The sequence below is a fragment of the Carcharodon carcharias genome, chromosome 32 (genome assembly GCF_017639515.1).
Source record: "Carcharodon carcharias isolate sCarCar2 chromosome 32, sCarCar2.pri, whole genome shotgun sequence".
NCBI lineage: Eukaryota > Metazoa > Chordata > Chondrichthyes > Lamniformes > Lamnidae > Carcharodon > Carcharodon carcharias.
The window spans coordinates 2,680,409-2,700,311 of record NC_054498.1 but is presented as its reverse complement, the minus strand read 5'-3'; the positions used below and the strand labels follow the sequence as shown (position 1 = coordinate 2,700,311).

At 53.9% G+C, this 19,903-nt stretch overlaps 1 protein-coding gene across 1 annotated transcript; it reads right to left on the bottom strand.

Moving 5' to 3' along the window:
- Positions 1 to 896: 896 nt before the first annotated feature.
- Positions 897 to 18,038, bottom strand: LOC121272047 (sorting nexin-24-like). Its single transcript, XM_041178445.1, has 7 exons — positions 17,194 to 18,038; positions 14,766 to 14,849; positions 10,224 to 10,328; positions 9,368 to 9,462; positions 7,941 to 7,973; positions 7,149 to 7,210; positions 897 to 1,117 (listed from the first exon to the last, which is right to left on the bottom strand). Exons 1-7 carry the CDS (start codon positions 17,257 to 17,259, stop codon positions 987 to 989), a joined length of 576 nt encoding a protein of 191 aa, XP_041034379.1. The 5' UTR covers positions 17,260 to 18,038; the 3' UTR covers positions 897 to 986.
- Positions 18,039 to 19,903: the final 1,865 nt, after the last annotated feature.

Here is a 19,903-nt window from a genome sequence, read left to right as displayed (position 1 = left end):
GGGGCAGAGACTATTTTGTACCCCAACAGAATCTGGGAACACAAGGGAGGGGAAATAGTTCTCAGCACTGGGTTGTAACTATCTGAGTGTCTGTGATGAACCCCAGGACCCTGTGTGCACACTCCTGGCTCCCTCATTCCCTGTGTACCAGGAGCAAACACTCAACACTGGCAGCAGCCTTGGTGAAATATGAAACATTCACCACCACAGGAATGCTAACCAGGCACAATAAATCCTTTCTCTCCCCATTCCTCATCAGCAAACAGCACCAATCAGTGTTGGTCTGGTAGTAGACATGAACTTCTTCAGAGACAGTGACTGCTTGGTCTGTCTCTGCTCCCACTGCAATGGACACAGTTGCGAGCTGGATGATGGTGGGGGGGGGGGTGGGGGGGGCGGTGTTCCCAGATAATCCACCAACCCACACACTACTGTAACTCTAACCCAACAAACAGCAGCAAACTAAATATGTTGGAGGCCAATTACAGTTAGTTGGAGTGAAGATTATCTGCATTATAAGCCCAGGTTCCATTAGCATGTTGCTAAACACAAACTCTATTTATGATGTAAGATTAAACAATGTAAAGATTTACTGGTGAAAGGAACACAATGATATATGTTCAAAGTGAAACACTCCCAGGCAGATACAGCATGGGGTTACAAATACCAGCTGTGCTCCAGTCTTAGAGCAGTACCAACCACATCACAGACATGTTTTCCACTTCACTCAGGTCATTAGTGAGTGAGTCATTATTGGACGAACCAAGTTTGGATTCGTCAGGCCATTTCACATGAGCCTCCCAGCCCACTGATGGGATAACAACCCCCTCAAGACATGAAAGGTTAATGCCCCTCACATCACCCAATCAGGCCATGTGGTACAATGAAAACACAAGTGGAAAAGATGAGGTTTAATGATATTCAATAGCAGACATTTACTTGGAGAAAAGCTACTTTCACAGTAAATATTAGTGAAAGGTCAGACATCAGACAATGCTTTCTGGTCCAGGAATGTGCCATTGCACTGTTCCAGCAGAGTCTACTCCATTCTGGGTTTCAGGATCACAGAGGTATAATCCCTGAAGAACACCCATCACAGTCACATTAGGGAGCAGATCTGGAAAGCAAGGAGACACGCTGAGTTCTGGCCAAACAGTCCCAGTTTCAGAGGTCAGAATAACCAAGAGTAATAATAAATAACCTGAACATTGACAGGCCAGCTTATCAGATGGGAACATTGCAGTTTCCCCATTGGACATTTAGCTTATCAATAGCAGAAATCATTAGCAAACCATAGCATCACAGCACAATTTCACGAACTATAACAGTGCAGCGCTCCCTCAGTACCTGCCCTGCAGCAGTGCAGCGCTCCCTCAGTACCTGCCCTGTGACAGTGCAGCGCTCCCTCAGTACTGGCCCTGTGACAGTGCAGCGCTCCCTCAGTACCTGCCCTGCAGCAGTGCAGCGCTCCCTCAGTACTGGCCCTGTGACAGTGCAGCGCTCCCTCAGTACCTGCCCTGCAGCAGTGCAGCGCTCCCTCAGTACTGGCCCTGTGACAGTGCAGCGCTCCCTCAGTACCTGCCCTGCAGCAGTGCAGCGCTCCCTCAGTACTGGCCCTGTGACAGTGCAGCGCTCCCTCAGTACTGGCCCTGTGACAGTGCAGCGCTCCCTCAGTACCTGCCCTGCAGCAGTGCAGCGCTCCCTCAGTACTGGCCCTGTGACAGTGCAGCGCTCCCTCAGTACTGGCCCTGTGACAGTGCAGCACTCCCTCAGTACCTGCCCTGCAGCAGTGCAGCGCTCCCTCAGTACCTGCCCTGCAGCAGTGCAGCGCTCCCTCAGTACTGGCCCTGTGACAGTGCAGCGCTCCCTCAGTACCTGCCCTGCAGCAGTGCAGCGCTCCCTCAGTACTGGCCCTGTGACAGTGCAGCGCTCCCTCAGTACCTGCCCTGTGACAGTGCAGCGCTCCCTCAGTACTGGCCCTGTGACAGTGCAGCGCTCCCTCAGTACTGGCCCTGTGACAGTGCAGCGCTCCCTCAGTACCTGCCCTGTGACAGTGCAGCGCTCCCTCAGTACTGGCCCTGTGACAGTGCAGCGCTCCCTCAGTACTGGCCCTGTGACAGTGCAGCGCTCCCTCAGTACCTGCCCTGCAGCAGTGCAGCGCTCCCTCAGTACTGGCCCTGTGACAGTGCAGCGCTCCCTCAGTACCTGCCCTGCAGCAGTGCAGCGCTCCCTCAGTACTGGCCCTGTGACAGTGCAGCGCTCCCTCAGTACCTGCCCTGCAGCAGTGCAGCGCTCCCTCAGTACCTGCCCTGTGACAGTGCAGCGCTCCCTCAGTACTGGCCCTGTGACAGTGCAGCGCTCCCTCAGTACCTGCCCTGCAGCAGTGCAGCGCTCCCTCAGTACTGGCCCTGTGACAGTGCAGCGCTCCCTCAGTACCTGCCCTGCAGCAGTGCAGCGCTCCCTCAGTACTGGCCCTGTGACAGTGCAGCGCTCCCTCAGTACCTGCCCTGCAGCAGTGCAGCGCTCCCTCAGTACTGGCCCTGTGACAGTGCAGCGCTCCCTCAGTACTGGCCCTGTGACAGTGCAGCGCTCCCTCAGTACCTGCCCTGCAGCAGTGCAGCGCTCCCTCAGTACTGGCCCTGCTGACAGTGCAGCGCTCCCTCAGTACTGGCCCTGTGACAGTGCAGCGCTCCCTCAGTACCTGCCCTGCAGCAGTGCAGCGCTCCCTCAGTACTGGCCCTGCAGCAGTGCAGCGCTCCCTCAGTACCTGGCCCTGTGACAGTGCAGCGCTCCCTCAGTACTGCCCTGTGACAGTTGCAGCGCTCCCTCAGTACTGGCCCTGTGACAGTGCAGCACCCGCGTCTGCCCTGCCAGTAGCTGGCTCCTGTACTTGCCCTGCAGCAGTGCAGCGCTCCCTCAGTACTGGCCCTGTGACAGTGCAGCGCTCCCTCAGTACTGCCCTGTGACAGTGCAGCGCTCCCTCAGTACTGGCCCTGTGACAGTGCAGCGCTCCCTCAGTACTGGCCCTGTGACAGTGCAGCGCTCCCTCAGTACCTGCCCTGTGACAGTGCAGCGCTCCCTCAGTACTGGCCCTGTGACAGTGCAGCGCTCCCTCAGTACTGGCCCTGTGACAGTGCAGCGCTCCCTCAGTACCTGCCCTGCAGCAGTGCAGCGCTCCCTCAGTACTGGCCCTGTGACAGTGCAGCGCTCCCTCAGTACCTGCCCTGCAGCAGTGCAGCGCTCCCTCAGTACTGGCCCTGTGACAGTGCAGCGCTCCCTCAGTACTGGCCCTGTGACAGTGCAGCACTCCCTCAGTACCTGCCCTGCAGCAGTGCAGCGCTCCCTCAGTACCTGCCCTGCAGCAGTGCAGCGCTCCCTCAGTACTGGCCCTGTGACAGTGCAGCGCTCCCTCAGTACTGGCCCTGTGACAGTGCAGCGCTCCCTCAGTACTGGCCCTGTGACAGTGCAGCGCTCCCTCAGTACTCGCCCTGTGACAGTGCAGCGCTCCCTCAGTACTGGCCCTGTGACAGTGCAGCGCTCCCTCAGTACTGGCCCTGTGACAGTGCAGCGCTCCCTCCGTACTGGCCCTGTGACAGTGCAGCGCTCCCTCAGTACCTGCCCTGCAGCAGTGCAGCGCTCCCTCAGTACTGGCCCTGTGACAGTGCAGCGCTCCCTCAGTACCTGCCCTGTGACAGTGCAGCGCTCCCTCAGTACTGGCCCTGTGACAGTGCAGCGCTCCCTCAGTACTGGCCCTGTGACAGTGCAGCGCTCCCTCAGTACCTGCCCTGTGACAGTGCAGCGCTCCCTCAGTACTGGCCCTGTGACAGTGCAGCGCTCCCTCAGTACTGGCCCTGTGACAGTGCAGCGCTCCCTCAGTACCTGCCCTGCAGCAGTGCAGCGCTCCCTCAGTACTGGCCCTGTGACAGTGCAGCGCTCCCTCAGTACCTGCCCTGCAGCAGTGCAGCGCTCCCTCAGTACTGGCCCTGTGACAGTGCAGCGCTCCCTCAGTACCTGCCCTGCAGCAGTGCAGCGCTCCCTCAGTACCTGCCCTGTGACAGTGCAGCGCTCCCTCAGTACTGGCCCTGTGACAGTGCAGCGCTCCCTCAGTACCTGCCCTGCAGCAGTGCAGCGCTCCCTCAGTACTGGCCCTGTGACAGTGCAGCGCTCCCTCAGTACCTGCCCTGCAGCAGTGCAGCGCTCCCTCAGTACTGGCCCTGTGACAGTGCAGCGCTCCCTCAGTACCTGCCCTGCAGCAGTGCAGCGCTCCCTCAGTACTGGCCCTGTGACAGTGCAGCGCTCCCTCAGTACCTGCCCTGCAGCAGTGCAGCGCTCCCTCAGTACTGGCCCTGTGACAGTGCAGCGCTCCCTCAGTACTGGCCCTGTGACAGTGCAGCACTCCCTCAGTACCTGCCCTGCAGCAGTGCAGCGCTCCCTCAGTACCTGCCCTGCAGCAGTGCAGCGCTCCCTCAGTACTGGCCCTGTGACAGTGCAGCGCTCCCTCAGTACCTGCCCTGCAGCAGTGCAGCGCTCCCTCAGTACTGGCCCTGTGACAGTGCAGCGCTCCCTCAGTACCTGCCCTGTGACAGTGCAGCGCTCCCTCAGTACTGGCCCTGTGACAGTGCAGCGCTCCCTCAGTACTGGCCCTGTGACAGTGCAGCGCTCCCTCAGTACCTGCCCTGTGACAGTGCAGCGCTCCCTCAGTACTGGCCCTGTGACAGTGCAGCGCTCCCTCAGTACTGGCCCTGTGACAGTGCAGCGCTCCCTCAGTACTGGCCCTGTGACAGTGCAGCGCTCCCTCAGTACCTGCCCTGCAGCAGTGCAGCGCTCCCTCAGTACTGGCCCTGTGACAGTGCAGCGCTCCCTCAGTACCTGCCCTGCAGCAGTGCAGCGCTCCCTCAGTACTGGCCCGGTGACAGTGCAGCGCTCCCTCAGTACCTGCCCTGCAGCAGTGCAGCGCTCCCTCAGTACCTGCCCTGCAGCAGTGCAGCGCTCCCTCAGTACCTGCCCTGCAGCAGTGCAGCGCTCCCTCAGTACCTGCCCTGCAGCAGTGCAGCGCTCCCTCAGTACCTGCCCTGCAGCAGTGCAGCGCTCCCTCAGTACCTGCCCTGCAGCAGTGCAGCGCTCCCTCAGTACCTGCCCTGCAGCAGTGCAGCGCTCCCTCAGTACCTGCCCTGCAGCAGTGCAGCGCTCCCTCAGTACTGGCCCTGTGACAGTGCAGCGCTCCCTCAGTACCTGCCCTGCAGCAGTGCAGCGCTCCCTCAGTACCTGCCCTGCAGCAGTGCAGCGCTCCCTCAGTACCTGCCCTGCAGCAGTGCAGCGCTCCCTCAGTACTGGCCCTGTGACAGTGCAGCGCTCCCTCAGTACTGGCCCTGTGACAGTGCAGCGCTCCCTCAGTACTGGCCCTGTGACAGTGCAGCGCTCCCTCAGTACCTGCCCTGTGACAGTGCAGCGCTCCCTCAGTACTGGCCCTGTGACAGTGCAGCGCTCCCTCAGTACTGGCCCTGTGACAGTGCAGCGCTCCCTCAGTACTGGCCCTGTGACAGTGCAGCGCTCCCTCAGTACTGGCCCTGTGACAGTGCAGCGCTCCCTCAGTACTGGCCCTGTGACAGTGCAGCGCTCCCTCAGTACTGGCCCTGTGACAGTGCAGCGCTCCCTCAGTACTGGCCCTGTGACAGTGCAGCGCTCCCTCAGTACTGGCCCTGTGACAGTGCAGCGCTCCCTCAGTACCTGCCCTGCAGCAGTGCAGCGCTCCCTCAGTACTGGCCCTGTGACAGTGCAGCGCTCCCTCAGTACTGGCCCTGTGACAGTGCAGCGCTCCCTCAGTACTGGCCCTGTGACAGTGCAGCGCTCCCTCAGTACTGGCCCTGTGACAGTGCAGCGCTCCCTCAGTACTGGCCCTGTGACAGTGCAGCGCTCCCTCAGTACTGGCCCTGTGACAGTGCAGCGCTCCCTCAGTACTGGCCCTGTGACAGTGCAGCGCTCCCTCAGTACTGGCCCTGTGACAGTGCAGCGCTCCCTCAGTACTGGCCCTGTGACAGTGCAGCGCTCCCTCAGTACTGGCCCTGTGACAGTGCAGCGCTCCCTCAGTACTGGCCCTGTGACAGTGCAGCGCTCCCTCAGTACTGGCCCTGTGACAGTGCAGCGCTCCCTCAGTACTGGCCCTGTGACAGTGCAGCGCTCCCTCAGTACTGGCCCTGTGACAGTGCAGCGCTCCCTCAGTACTGGCCCTGTGACAGTGCAGCGCTCCCTCAGTACCTGCCCTGCAGCAGTGCAGCACTCCCTCAGTACTGGCCCTGTGACAGTGCAGCGCTCCCTCAGTACTGGCCCTGTGACAGTGCAGCGCTCCCTCAGTACTGGCCCTGTGACAGTGCAGCGCTCCCTCAGTACTGGCCCTGTGACAGTGCAGCGCTCCCTCAGTACTGGCCCTGTGACAGTGCAGCGCTCCCTCAGTACTGGCCCTGTGACAGTGCAGCACTCCCTCAGTACTGGCCCTGTGACAGTGCAACGCTCCCTCAGTACTGGCCCTGTGACAGTGCAACGCTCCCTCAGTACTCGCCCTGTGACAGTGCAGCGCTCCCTCAGTACTGGCCCTGTGACAGTGCAGCGCTCCCTCAGTACCGGCCCTGTGACAGTGCAGCGCTCCCTCAGTACTGGCCCTGTGACAGTGCAGCGCTCCCTCAGTACTGGCCCTGTGACAGTGCAGCGCTCCCTCAGTACTGGCCCTGTGACAGTGCAGCGCTCCCTCAGTACTGGCCCTGTGACAGTGCAGCGCTCCCTCAGTACTGGCCCTGTGACAGTGCAGCGCTCCCTCAGTACTGGCCCTGTGACAGTGCAGCGCTCCCTCAGTACTGGCCCTGTGACAGTGCAGCGCTCCCTCAGTACTGGCCCTGTGACAGTGCAGCACTCTGCCTGCTTTCCCATGGTCTCCCAGACTTAGGCCCTTCCCTGAGGGCTGGCCCATTCCCTCACTCCATGACTGTGTTTCCACCATAATAACAATAATTATGCTTGGAACCATTGTTTCCCATGATCCCTCAGAGTGCTGTCTGCCCTGCCCACAACCATAGTTCATCCTCCTTTCTGTATCACTCATTAACAACGTCTCACAGCAACCCCCTCCCCGCCCCAGCTTCCGTCACCCCTATTACCTGCTGTATTCGGATGAGCAAAGGCATCCTTTGTGAAAGTGACCACCTGGTGACAGAAACACCTGAAAGAGAAGCAGCATAGTGAGAAAATCACTGCATCAAATCCTTATTCCCCACTACCTGCCCTGGGAGTGTTTGATGGGGACAGTGTAGAGGGAGCTTTACTCTGTATCTAACCCCGTGCTGTACCTGTCCTGGGAGTGTTTGATGGGGACAGTGTAGAGGGAGCTTTACTCTATATCTAACCCCGTGCTGTACCTGTCCTGGGAGTGTTTGATGGGGACAGTGTAGAGGGAGTTTTACTCTGTATCTAACCCTGTGCTGTACCTGTCCTGGGAGTGTTTGATGGGGACAGTGTAGAGAGAACTTTAAACTGACAGGGAGCTAAAGTAGTAGATGTTAAGATGGATGACCAAAAGCTCAATCAAAGTAGTTAGTTTTAATCAGTGCTTGAAGAGAGAACCGTGAGGTTTCAGAATGAATTCCAGGGTTCAGGGCTGAGGCAGCTAAAGGCACAGTCGCCAATGATGCTGCAATAAAAATGGGAGGTGTACATCAGGCCGGAATTAGAGATCCCAAAGGTTGTCAAGCTGGAGGAGGTTACAGAGGAAAGGCCATGGGAGGGATTTGAACATTGATAAGAATTTTATAAATTTTAAACGAGGTGTTGCTGAACCAGGAGCCAACGTGAGCACTGAAGTGACTGGATTCAGTGCAGGTTAGAATACTAGTTTACAAAGGGTGAAATTCAGGAGGTCGGTGAGGAGAGCTGCAGGCCTTTCTTGTGCTCACCTGTAGTTTTGTAAGTCAAGTTGTTCCAGGATACTAAAGAAAAGGAATGACATTAGATCAGAACAAAGTGGGAGAAACAGAACAAGACTGAATTTCTATCACACCGCGTCCTCTCCAGCTTCATCAGTGTCACCTTAGTTAGTGTGCCCCTCATCGGTTCCTCCATCATGCCTTGATTCTCCATTCCCTATCCTATTAAATCACCTAAAATTAAACAATTCTGCACTGTAGGCTGAATCAGAGCTTTATAAAAAAGTTTGGATAGAACTTTTGTTTTGGCATCCAATTCCTCAATAAAAAAAAATAATTACCTGGGATCCTGGACCTTAGCCCTGCTAAATTTTAAGTTTTGTTTCCTTACACCCCCAGCTCTCTCTGTTCCTGCAATTTGCCTCACGTCCCTTCTTCTGTCCTTTAACTGAGCTTTAACCCTATCCATCAATCAAAGAACAGGGTCCTGAGAAAACTCCTCAGAACGTAGAAAAACTGCACTCAAAACGTTGGAGCAAAATGTTCTCGTGTATAAATATCAAGCCAGGAAGGAGCAGAGCATCATGGCATTGACCTGTGCGATGGCCGTGGAAGATGCATGGATATATTCATGTTAGGAATCCTAAGGCTTTGGCACTGACCCCGACCCATCATTCCAGGGAACTGTGAGCTGCCATTCTTTATCATCGCCACCAGGTGGAGGATTCAGACAGAGAGAGACTGGGGACATTTCCCTTGCTAAGAATTTGAATAGCCAGATTCCAAATTAAAGATGTTTAGAATTACAACATCTGTGACTATCTAATAATCCCTTCTAAAATTTCTCTATGATGGTAAAAGACAAGAAAGAAGCCATTCAGCCCCTCAAGCCTGTTCCGTTATTCCAGTAGATTCTGCCTGATCTGATTTTAACTCCATTGACTTATCCCCATATTACTCAATATCCACAACACAACCTCTGTCTTGAACATACTCAATGATGGAACGTTCACAAACCTCCGGGATAGAGAATTCCCAAGAATCAGCCCTCCGGGATAGAGAATTCCCAAGAATCTCAGCCCTCCGGGATAGAGAATTCCCAAGAATCTCAGCCCTCCGGGATAGAGAATTCCCAAGAATCTCAGCCCTCCGGGATAGAGAATTCCCAAGAATCTCAGCCCTCCGGGATAGAGAATTCCCAAGGTTCACAATCCCAGAGTGAAGAAATTTCTCCTTAACTCATTCTGACATGGACGAGCCCATATCCTGAGACTGGGACCCCCAGTTCAAGACTCCCCATTTCTCCTTGTTTAATCTTCAGAAACACCCCAAATCTTCTAAACTCGGGAACACAAGCTGACTCTGTGACTGATTTATTTGTGATTCCTGCAATCAAAAACAAGCCCAGAAGTAGCAGGGAGTGAAACATAAAAAGTCCGTGAGGATGAGAGACTGACCTCAATGTATTGGTCTGCTTTCCAGGTGGGATATGTTTGATGTTGAGGAAGTCTAGGATTTCCCGGGACAGATGCTGATTGTCACACACGAGACCCTGTGTCAGAGAGAGAGAGAACCCAGTCTGTCTAAGGTGTGAACTCCTGCTCCTCTGCAAACTGTTAAACCCTCAGTCTGGTCACCTTGCTCAAAATCCCTTTGACCCCAACCCAAACCAAACTCCAACCTGACCCCTGCCCCTGTGACCCCATACCCCAGACCTCGCCCCCCGTGACATCCCACCCCCCACCAAGTGATCCCACATCCCAGCCACCCAGCCCCCCCACAACCCCACACCCTCCAACAGTGCAGCACTCCCTCACTACTGACCCTCCGACAGTGCAACTCTCCCTCAGTACTGACCCTCTGACAGTGCAACTCTCCCTCAGTACTGACCCTCCGACAGTGCAACTCTCCCTCAGTAATGACCCTCTGACAGTGCAACTCTCCCTCAGTACTGACCCTCCGACAGTGCAACTCTCCCTCACTACTGACCCTCTGACAGTGTAACTCTCCCTCAGTACTGACCCTCCGACAGTGTAACTCTCCCTCAGTACTGACCCTCCTACAGTGTAACTCTCCCTCAGTGCTGACCCTCCGACAGTGTAACTCTCCCTTGGTATTGCGCTGAGGTACTCAGACTAGATTCTAGATAATTCTCAGGGTTTCTGGCCAAACCTTGGGGTCAGACACAAGTGGTAGACACTGACATGATGTTATTAAATCTTATTCAATAATTTTTCATGAAAAGAAACTCAAGATTCTGAAGGATTGCTGACTAGGTGTAAAACTCAGCTTCAGTCTCTCCTTGTGCCTGACCTGTAAATACGCCTCCAATCCAATCCTCTTCTGCTCTAGGGCTTTGGGTCTTCGATTCAGGCCTCGTTTTGGGGGGAAGTCTGGCGTCTTTGTCATTTTTTTTAACTGTTGGAAACAAACAAGGGAAACAGGTCAGCCGGTGAACCGGGAGCCGGGAAAATCCCCCTCACCCCGGAGTTTGAGAGAGGGCGGAGTGTTCTACATGGTGAGGGATGGGGGCAGTGATAGGCAGACCGAGTCAAGGACTATATTCCTCCTGCTATTACCCCCGCCAAGTGCGTGGATTGGACGTGACAACAAACCCATCCATTGCCCCTCCACATCTGCACTGATTGGGTGACGGTGGGGACAGTCTGGATGATTCTATTGTGTCCTGAGATGTCAGCGCTTTCACTGACCGGCTGTGCTGTGTTATTAGGAACGCTGCAATGTCTAGCACACATTCAAATCAAGCAGTAACTCAATCTCACTGACATCATCGGACTGTAATTAGCTCTTACTTCCTTGGCGTTCCTTCACTGGGCACGAACCTCCTGCTCAACCTCGTCAAAAATCTGTTTGCAGCAAATGTCAGGATTATTCTAAACAGGATGGGGAGTGACATGGGAGTTTGTCCAGGGACCCCGAGACAGATTACAGACAAGTGACCTCCCAAGAACGCACACACACCAGAAATACCAGCAGCATGTCCACCTAAAGGGATTAGACGGAGAAATGAAAATGGGACACTTCCCCAATTTGGACACAGTTTCATTACTGAGCATTCCCAGGACAGGTACAGCACGGGGTTAGATACAGAGTAAATCTCTCTCTACACTGTCCCCATCAAACACTCCCAGGACAGGTACAGCACGGGGTTAGATACAGAGTAAAGCTCCCTCTACACTGTCCCCATCAAACACTCCCAGGACAGGTACAGCACGGGGTTAGGTACAGAATAAAGCTCCCTCTGCACTGTCCCCATCAAACACTCCCAGGACAGGTACAGCACAGGGTTAGATACAGAGTAAAGCTCTCTCTACACTGTCCCCATCAAACACTCCCAGGACAGGTACAGCATGGGGTTAGATACAGAGTAAATCTCCCTCTACACCGTCCCCATCAAACACTCCCAGGACAGGTACAGCACGGGGTTAGATACAGTGTAAAGCTCCCTCTACACTGTCCCCATCAAACACTCCCAGGGCAGGTACAGCACGGGGTTAGATACAGAGTAAAGCTCTCTCTACACTGTCCCCATCAAACACTCCCAGGACAGGTACAGCACAGGGTTAGGTACAGAGTAAATCTCCCTCTACACTGTCCCCATCAAACACTCCCAGGACAGGTACAGCACGGGGTTAGATACAGAGTAAAGCTCTCTCTACACTGTCCCCATCAAACACTCCCAGGGCAGGTACAGCACGGGGTTAGATACAGAGTAAAGCTCCCTCTACACTGTCCCCATCAAACACTCCCAGGACAGGTACAGCACGGGGTTAGATACAGAGTAAAGCTCCCTCTACACTGTCCCCATCAAACACTCCCAGGACAGGTACAGCACGGGGTTAGATACAGAGTAAAGCCCCCTCTACACTGTCCCATCAAACACTCCCAGGGCAGGTACAGCACGGGGTTAGATACAGAGTAAAGCTCCCTCTACACTGTCCCCATCAAACACTCCCAGGACAGGTACAGCCATGATCTATTATTCTCAGAAACTGTTTCAAATAATCTTCAAAACTACTTTTGCCAATTTTATTTGTATCGTCTACTTGGAGATTAAAGCCCCCACAATTATTGAATTGATTTTGTTATAAACCCCTCTTATTTCTTGATTAATGCTCTCTCCAACAGTATAGCTACTGTTAAAGCACCTATAAACTATTCCCAGCAGCATTTCTGACACTTGTTATTTTTTATATCTACCTGTATTGATTCTATTTCCTGTTCTTCCAAGTCAGGATTCTTCCTCATTACTGCCTGTACATCATCCTTTAATATCAGGGTTATTGTCTGCTCCATCCACCCTCTTTTCAAAACATCATGTACTCTGGAATGTTTAAACCCAGCCTTGGTCACTGTGTAACTATGTCTCTGTAACGGAGATTAGATCTAACCCATTTATTTCTATTTGTGTCATTAATTCCCTCCCCGTCCCCGCACTGGCCCCGCCGTCCCCGCACCGTCCCCGCACTGGCCCCACACTGGCCCCGCCGTCCCCGCACTGGCCCCGCACTGGCCCCGCTCTGTCCCCGCACTGGCCCTGCCGGCCCCACTCTGGCCCTGCCGGCCCCGCCGGCCCCGCACTGGCCCCGACGTCCCCGCACTGGCCCCGACGTCCACGCACTGGCCCCGCCATCCCCGCACTGGCCCCGCCGTCCCTGCACTGGCCCCATCGTCCCCGCACTGGCCCCGCCATCCCTGCACTGGCCCCGCCGTCCCTGCACTGGCCCCGCCGTCCCCCGCACTGGCCCCGCTGGCCCCGCACTGGCCCCACTGTCCCCGCACTGGCCCCACTGTCTCCGCACTGGCCCCACCGTCCCCGCACTGGCCCCATCGTCCCCGCACTGGCCCCATCGTCCCCGCACTGGCCCCGCTGTCCCTGCACTGTCCCCGCACTGGCCCCGCCATCCCCGCACTGGCCCCACTGTCTCCGCACTGGCCCCGCTGTCCCCGCACTGGCCCCATCGTCCCCGCACTGGCCCCATCGTCCCCGCACTGGCCCCATCGTCCCCGCACTGGCCCCGCTGTCCCTGCACTGTCCCCGCACTGGCCCCGCCGTCCCCGCACTGGCCCCGCCGTCCCCGCACTGGCTCTGCTGTCCCCGCACTGACCATGCGCCAGCCCCGCAGGTTTATTTCCCTCAAGTGACCATCCAATTTCATTTTGAAATGACTCTTCTCTGTTTCCCTCTTTGGCAGCGAGTTCCAGGTCTTTATCATTCACTTTCTAAAAAAAAAAATTCTTCCTCACATCCCCTCTGCACCTCTTTACCCAAAATCTTACCTCTGGCTCCTGGTGTAGTTTTACTATTAAACATTTGGTTCTCTTTCTCAGACTCTGCTTCTCTTTATTACTCTGCTTTGGGGCCTTGACTTTTCTCTTTAGAGTTATGAAATTCCCCTTCGTGAACACTCTCCCCCTTTTTTCTTTTGGTTTAAATCCCCATCTGCAACCTAGTTATGCCGGGTTACGGGCCCCAGTTAGGTTTAAGTGGGGTCTGTCCCACTGGGGGACAGCTGCCCCTTTCCTTAGTACCTGGTGCCGCATGAATCAAAACTGTCGTCACCTACACCACCCTTTGAGCGAAGCACCCCCTCCACCACCAACGCACAGCAGCAGCAGCAGTGTGTGTACCATCCACAAGATGCACTGCAGGAATTCACCAAGGCTCCTTCGACAGCACCTTCCAAACCCACAATCCAAGGGCAGCAGGAATTTGCCCTGTAAGTTCCCCTCCAAGTCACTCACCAACCTGACTTGGAAATATATCGGCCGTTCCTTCACTGGGTCAAAATCCTGGAACTCCCTCCCTGACAGCACGGTGGGTGTACCTACGCCAGATGGACTGCAGCGATTCAAGAGGGCAGCTCACCACCACCTTCTCAAGGGGCAACTAGGGATGGGCAATAGATGCTGGCCCAGCCAGCGAAGCCCCCATTCGGTAAAATAATTAAAAAAAACAAATCTGAGAACTGAAAGATCAGTGATGGAGCTGTGATACCCTCAGTCCTCTGAAGCTACCTTAATAGTCATACTGGTGAAGTTATCACAAAGACCCCACCAAAAAGTTATAGAGGTCTACAGCATAGAAAAAGGCCCTTCGGCCCATCAAGTCTGTGCCAGTCAAACAAATACCTAACTATTCTAATCCCATTTTCCAGCACTAGGCCCATAGCCCTGTATGCCATGGCATCGCAAGTGCACATCCAAATACTTCTTAAATGTTATGAGGGTTTCTGCCTCTACCATCCTTTCAGGCAGTGAGTTCCAGATTCCCACCACCCTCTGGGTGAAAAAATTCTTCCTCACATCCCCTCTAAACCTATCCTAACCTTCCTGAATGAGCCATGATGGTTCTTTGTTGCTGAATTTTTTTTTGATGGAATGTATTTTTGTTGAACATTTTGAATTGTTTCTTTAAATGTTTCCCACTGTTTATTTACTGCCACATCTTTTGGTCTATTTACCCCATCAACCTATGCTAGTTCTCCTCTCATGTCTAAGTAATTGGCTTTGTTTAAATTGAAGATGGTCATGGGACATTCCCCCAGAATGCCAGCAATATCTTTCCAAGGTAAAGATGTGCTTGCCAGGGCAGCCAGTTATTCCACTACTGGGGGCCACACAGAGTCCTGTCCAAATCCAGTCCCAATGGTCACTGCAGCAGTTGGAGCCTGGAACCTGGGCTGGTTTCTCCCATCCCTAGCCCGAGGCCAGAGACCCCAGCAGACGTTAACACAGCAGCAGAGTCTGGGATGTGGATTAACATGAGGGACACACTGACTCATTGGGGAGAAGGCACTAGGCCAGGGGTCAGCGAGGAGCCAGTGATCTGACCTTTTTGTGCAGAGCTTGGAAGTCTCGGTATCTCCTCTCCACCAAGTGTTTCCTGCCATTGTTGAGAACTTCAATTTGGAAAACCTGTAACAAGAAACAGCGTCAATAGAAACACAGAAACTAGGAGCAGGAGTAGGCCATTCAGTCCTTCAAGCCTGCTCCGCCATTCATTATGATCATGGCTGATCATCCAACTCAATAGCCTGCTCCCGCTTTCTCCCCATACCCTTTGATCCCTTTCGCCCCAAGAGCTATGACTCCAGCCTCGAGGAAACTGACCACCTCCAGCCTTGGACACAAGGAGCCCTCTGACCTCTCCCCCCGCCCCCAACCCCCCCACAAAGTCCTGGGGTCACCCACAGCCCGAGTCTGAATCTCCTGCACCAAATATCACCTCCCACCTCCCCCCACACTCCCCAGTGTCACTCCAAGAATGGCTCAAACAGTCAGATAATCAAATCAGCTCCTTTCAAAACACAGGTCCTGCTTTATAACTCAAATACAGCACATCGTGTTACCATGGTTATTGGCAATGTCTTACAATGTGGTGTTGCTATGGTTACGTGCTATATCTGTGCAAATAGAGATTCTTAACCAAATAAGCTCTATATATCTGTGTGTTCAGGGGGCCATTTGAACATCTGCTGATGTTCAGCAGGTTTGTCGGTTTAATCCGCCATTTGGGTTTTTCAGACCTGTGCAAATTTCACTAAAACATTTCAAACTCTTTAGAACAAGAGCAAATTTCAGGGACCAGCCATGAAAAAGCTTGTCCCCTTTAACTGGATCCCTGATTATTCCCTTTCAGTCTCTCTCCTCACAAACAACTCCAATGCTCCCTTTATCCCATGATATCCCTCTCCTTCACCAACATTTCACAACCAGCGCTCCATTTTTAAAAAAATTCATTCACAGGATGTGGATGTCACTGACCAGGCCAGCATTTATTGCCCTTGTTCAGAGGACCTTTTAAGAGTCACCCACATTGCTGTGGGTCTGGAGTCACATGTAGGCCAGACCAGGTAAGGACAGCAGATTTCCTTCCTCACCCTCATTTTTAATCTACATCCTCTTGGATTCTGAAGTCTTCATGAACAGGTCTTCTGTAGCAGTGTTGCAAATTCTATTATTAATCATAAAAAAATCTTGTTTTGATTCCCCTCCTCAGGACGGACAGTGGGAGTCTAGGCACTATGACTATTCCATCACGTGAGGCATCACAACCAACCTGATCAAGTCCTCACCAAATCTCCGCACTTTCTAAAAGAGGCCGATCTTAAAACCCCCTCTCATCCAGGGCAATGAGGACAACTTTCCAGTCCCGAGCTCAGGAGTCTCAGCACCAGACAGAGATTGTGATCAGAGTCACAAGACACATCTCACACACAGCCCAGAAACTTAGACACAGAATCCAAATCCCACACATGTCACACCACAGAACAGAGCACAGCCAACCCCTGGGCGTGCACACACACTTAGAGGGGCAGAGTGGCGTGGAGAGTGAGGCAGAGACAGGGGAAGACAAAGAGAGAGAGAAGCAGAGGAACAGAGAGACACAGGGTCAGGGACACATGGGGAATTCCCTCCCGGATACTGGGGATAAGGGGTGAGGGAGCCCAGGCTCCCGGGGGGAGTGCAGAATCAGTGGTGATGCTTTCACAGTTGAATAGGAACAATGTAGGCTCTCCAGAGAATCTGCACCTTCGCTTAAATGGCCAAACCGGTCGGCCCCTTTAACAGAAGCTGCAGGGAATCAGCCCCAGCACAGAGACCGGGACGACCCCCCCCCCCCCACCCCCCGGGTCTGTCGTCTCGTCCCCCCCCCCCCCCCCCTCCCCCGGGTCGTCCCCCCCCCCCCCCCCCCCCCCCACCCCGGGTCTCCCCTCTCCCCCCGGGGTCTCTCCTCCCCCCCCGGGGTCTCTCCCCCCCCCCCCCCCCCGGGTCTCTCTCTCCCCCCGGGTCTCCCCCCCCCCCCACCCGGGTCTCTCTCTCCCCCCGGGTCTCTCCCCCCCCCCCCCCGGGTCTCTCTCCCCCCGGGTCTCCCCCCCCCCCACCCCGGGTCTCTCTCTCTCCCCCCGGGTCTCTCCTCCCCCCCGGGGTCTCTCCCCCCCCCCCCCCCGGGTCTCTCTCTCCCCCCGGGTCTCCCCCCCCCCCCCGGGTCTCTCTCTCTCCCCCCGGGTCTCCCCCCCCCCACCCCGGGTCTCTCTCTCCCCCCGGGTCTCCCCCCCCCCCGGGTCTCCCCCCCGGGTCTCTCTCCCCCCCCCCCCGGGTCTCTCCCACCCCCCGGGTCTCCCCCCCCCCGGGTCTCTCTCTCCCCCCCGGGTCTCTCCCCCCCCCGGGTCTCTCTCTCTCCCCCCGGGTCTCTCCCCCCCCCCCCGGGTCTCTCCCCCCCCACCGGGTCTCTCCCCCCCCCGCCTCCCGCACTCACCGTGTGAACTTTCTCCGAGTCTCCAGCCGCCTCTTGGCCGATGGACGGGATCCGGATCTGGATCATCCCGAGCGGCTCCGGGACTCAATGTTTCAAAGTCGGGGAGAGAGAAATAATCAGCCCCGCCTCCTGGATCCGGGCCAAACCTGGACTGAACCCGGGTTAGAGCCGGACTGAACCCGGGTTAGAGCCGGACTGAACCCGGGTTAGAGCCGGACTGAACCTGGACTGAACCCGGGTTAGAGCCGGACTGAACCTGGACTGAACCCGGGTTAGAGCCGGACTGAACCTGGACTGAACCCGGGTTAGAGCCGGACTGAACCCGGGTTAGAGCCGGACTGAACCTGGACTGAACCCGGGTTAGAGCCGGACTGAATCCGGACCCGGACCCGGAGCAGGCTGGTACCCTGCAGCGCAGAATGTTTCCAAACTCCAGGCAAAAAATGATTGGAAGTACCAGGATCCAATCTCCTGCTGTGAAAGTTCAGCCTCTGGTGGTTCAAAACTTTAAATATTCTGGCTCATCAAAACCGGGTCCATTAAATTATTGAAGGGAGAGAGCAGCAATGTTTATGCTGAGGGTCAGTTCAAACTGTCCAGATTGACAGAGATTGATGGTGGTGATGGGGTACAGTTGCTCGAATACAAAGCCTGAATGGTTTCCCCCTTGTTGTTCCTGGGAATGGGTCTGCTCCTGTCTCTGTCCTACGGTCAAATCACTGCCCAAATCTACTCATCGTGCGGTGCCTGTGTCCTGGTCAAATATCCTGCAAACACTTGCTACCACATCTGAGACTGGAAGAACTTTGATCGGAGGTGTATCTGCTGTTTGTACAAGGAACCCAACGAGAGTCAATGTGTTCCGGAGAAACAGAAGTTCCCTTAAAACTAAAGACAGGTGAAACTTATAGGGGGCGTGAACGCTGTGTTTTCTGGGAATAAGAGGGTGGGGTGGAGATCGGGAAAGGCTTCACTATTATTTCTAAGAATCAGCATAAAGTGTTTTCACGCAGTGATCAGCGAGTATATCCCTATATGCCTTAATACTTTTGTTAACAAAAATCTATCAATCACAGATTTAAAATTAACACATGATTTAGCATCAATTGCTATTAACAGATAAGAGTTCCAAACTAGCACCCTTCAGGCGAAGATTTCACTCCTGAAAGTCTGGCTCTAATTCTTAGGCAGTACCCCTTTTCCCTTAGTCCTAGACTCCCCAACCAGCAGAAATTGTTTCTCTCTAGCTATCAGTTTCCCTCAATATCTTGAAAACTTTGATCAAATCACCCCCTTAACCTTCTAAATCTCCAGGGAATATAATCCTAGTTTATGTAATCTCTGCTCATAATTTAATCCTTGGTCTCCAGGTATCATTCTGATAAATCTGCACTGCACTCCAAGGCCACTTTATATCCTTCCTAAAATGTGACCCTATGCATGCTCTAACCAGTTTTGTGTAGGTTCATCATGATTTCTACCCACTTGTATTCCAGTGCCCCAGGTATAAAGACAAACATTCAATTATCCTTTTTGATTTTTTTCCCCCCCTGTATCTGTTCATCACATTTTAATGGTCTTTGGACCTCCGTTGTTTCTAGCTTTTCAACATTTGGAAAGTCTCCTGTTCTACCCTTTTCAGTTCCAAAGTGGATGACCTCGCAATTGCTTACACTGAAATCCATTTGCCACAGTTTTGCCCATTCATTTAATCTATCACTGTCTCTTTGGAATCCCGAGCTTCCGTCTACAATGCTGCCTATTTTTGTGTTATTGGCAAATTGGATATGTGGCTTTCTATCCCATCATCTAAAATGGTTGTTAATAAATATGGAAAACAGTTGAGGTCATTGTGGGACAACACATACTGCCAATTATCCTTACTCTGCAGCAGCCGGTGAAACATGGCCAATTTGGCTGTGTCTCAATCACCTCAGGACTGGTGTCCACTTCTACAAAGCCCTTAAACAGAAGTGGGGATGTAGCCATGAGAAATTCTGTTGACAGTGCCTGTGGAGTGGCATCCCAAATGATGAAACATCCCCTAGCATTCCCTCTGTTACCAGAGCCATGTAGCCTTGAAGATCTCAACTCTCAGCCAGAGCCTGTGGGGAACAGTAGCGAGGGAGGTGGAGTGACATGACAAGGAGACTCTCCTTCTGCTCAGCCAATTTCCTAACTCAGTCAATAATTTCTTCAATTCTGTGAGCTTTAACTAACAGTCTCTTATGGGGGGTTTTGTCAAATGCTTTCTGGGCATCCACATAAATAGCATCCATAGTCATTTAGTTCTGATGAAGAGTCATACAGATCGAAACGTTAACTCTGTCTTCCTCTCCACCAATGCTGTCAGACCTGCTGAGTTTTTCAGGCAATTTTTGTTTTTGTTTCAGATTTCCAGCATCCACAGTATTTTGCTTTTATTTTTTTCCATAGTCATTTCCCTGTCCACTACTTTAATCACCTCTCCAAAAATTCAGCCATATTCACTAAGCATGAGCTACCCAAATCTGCACTGGCTCTCTCAGATCAGCTAAAAAAATTTAAAGGTGTTCAGTCACCCTATCCTAATCAATCCTTAAGCTGCCTGAGGCCCAAGCTCTGGAATTTCCTCCCTATACCTCCACCTCTCTACGTTCCTCCTTTTAACACACTCCTTAAAAACATTACTCCTTGATCAGGCTTTTGGTCATCCACCTTAATATCTGCT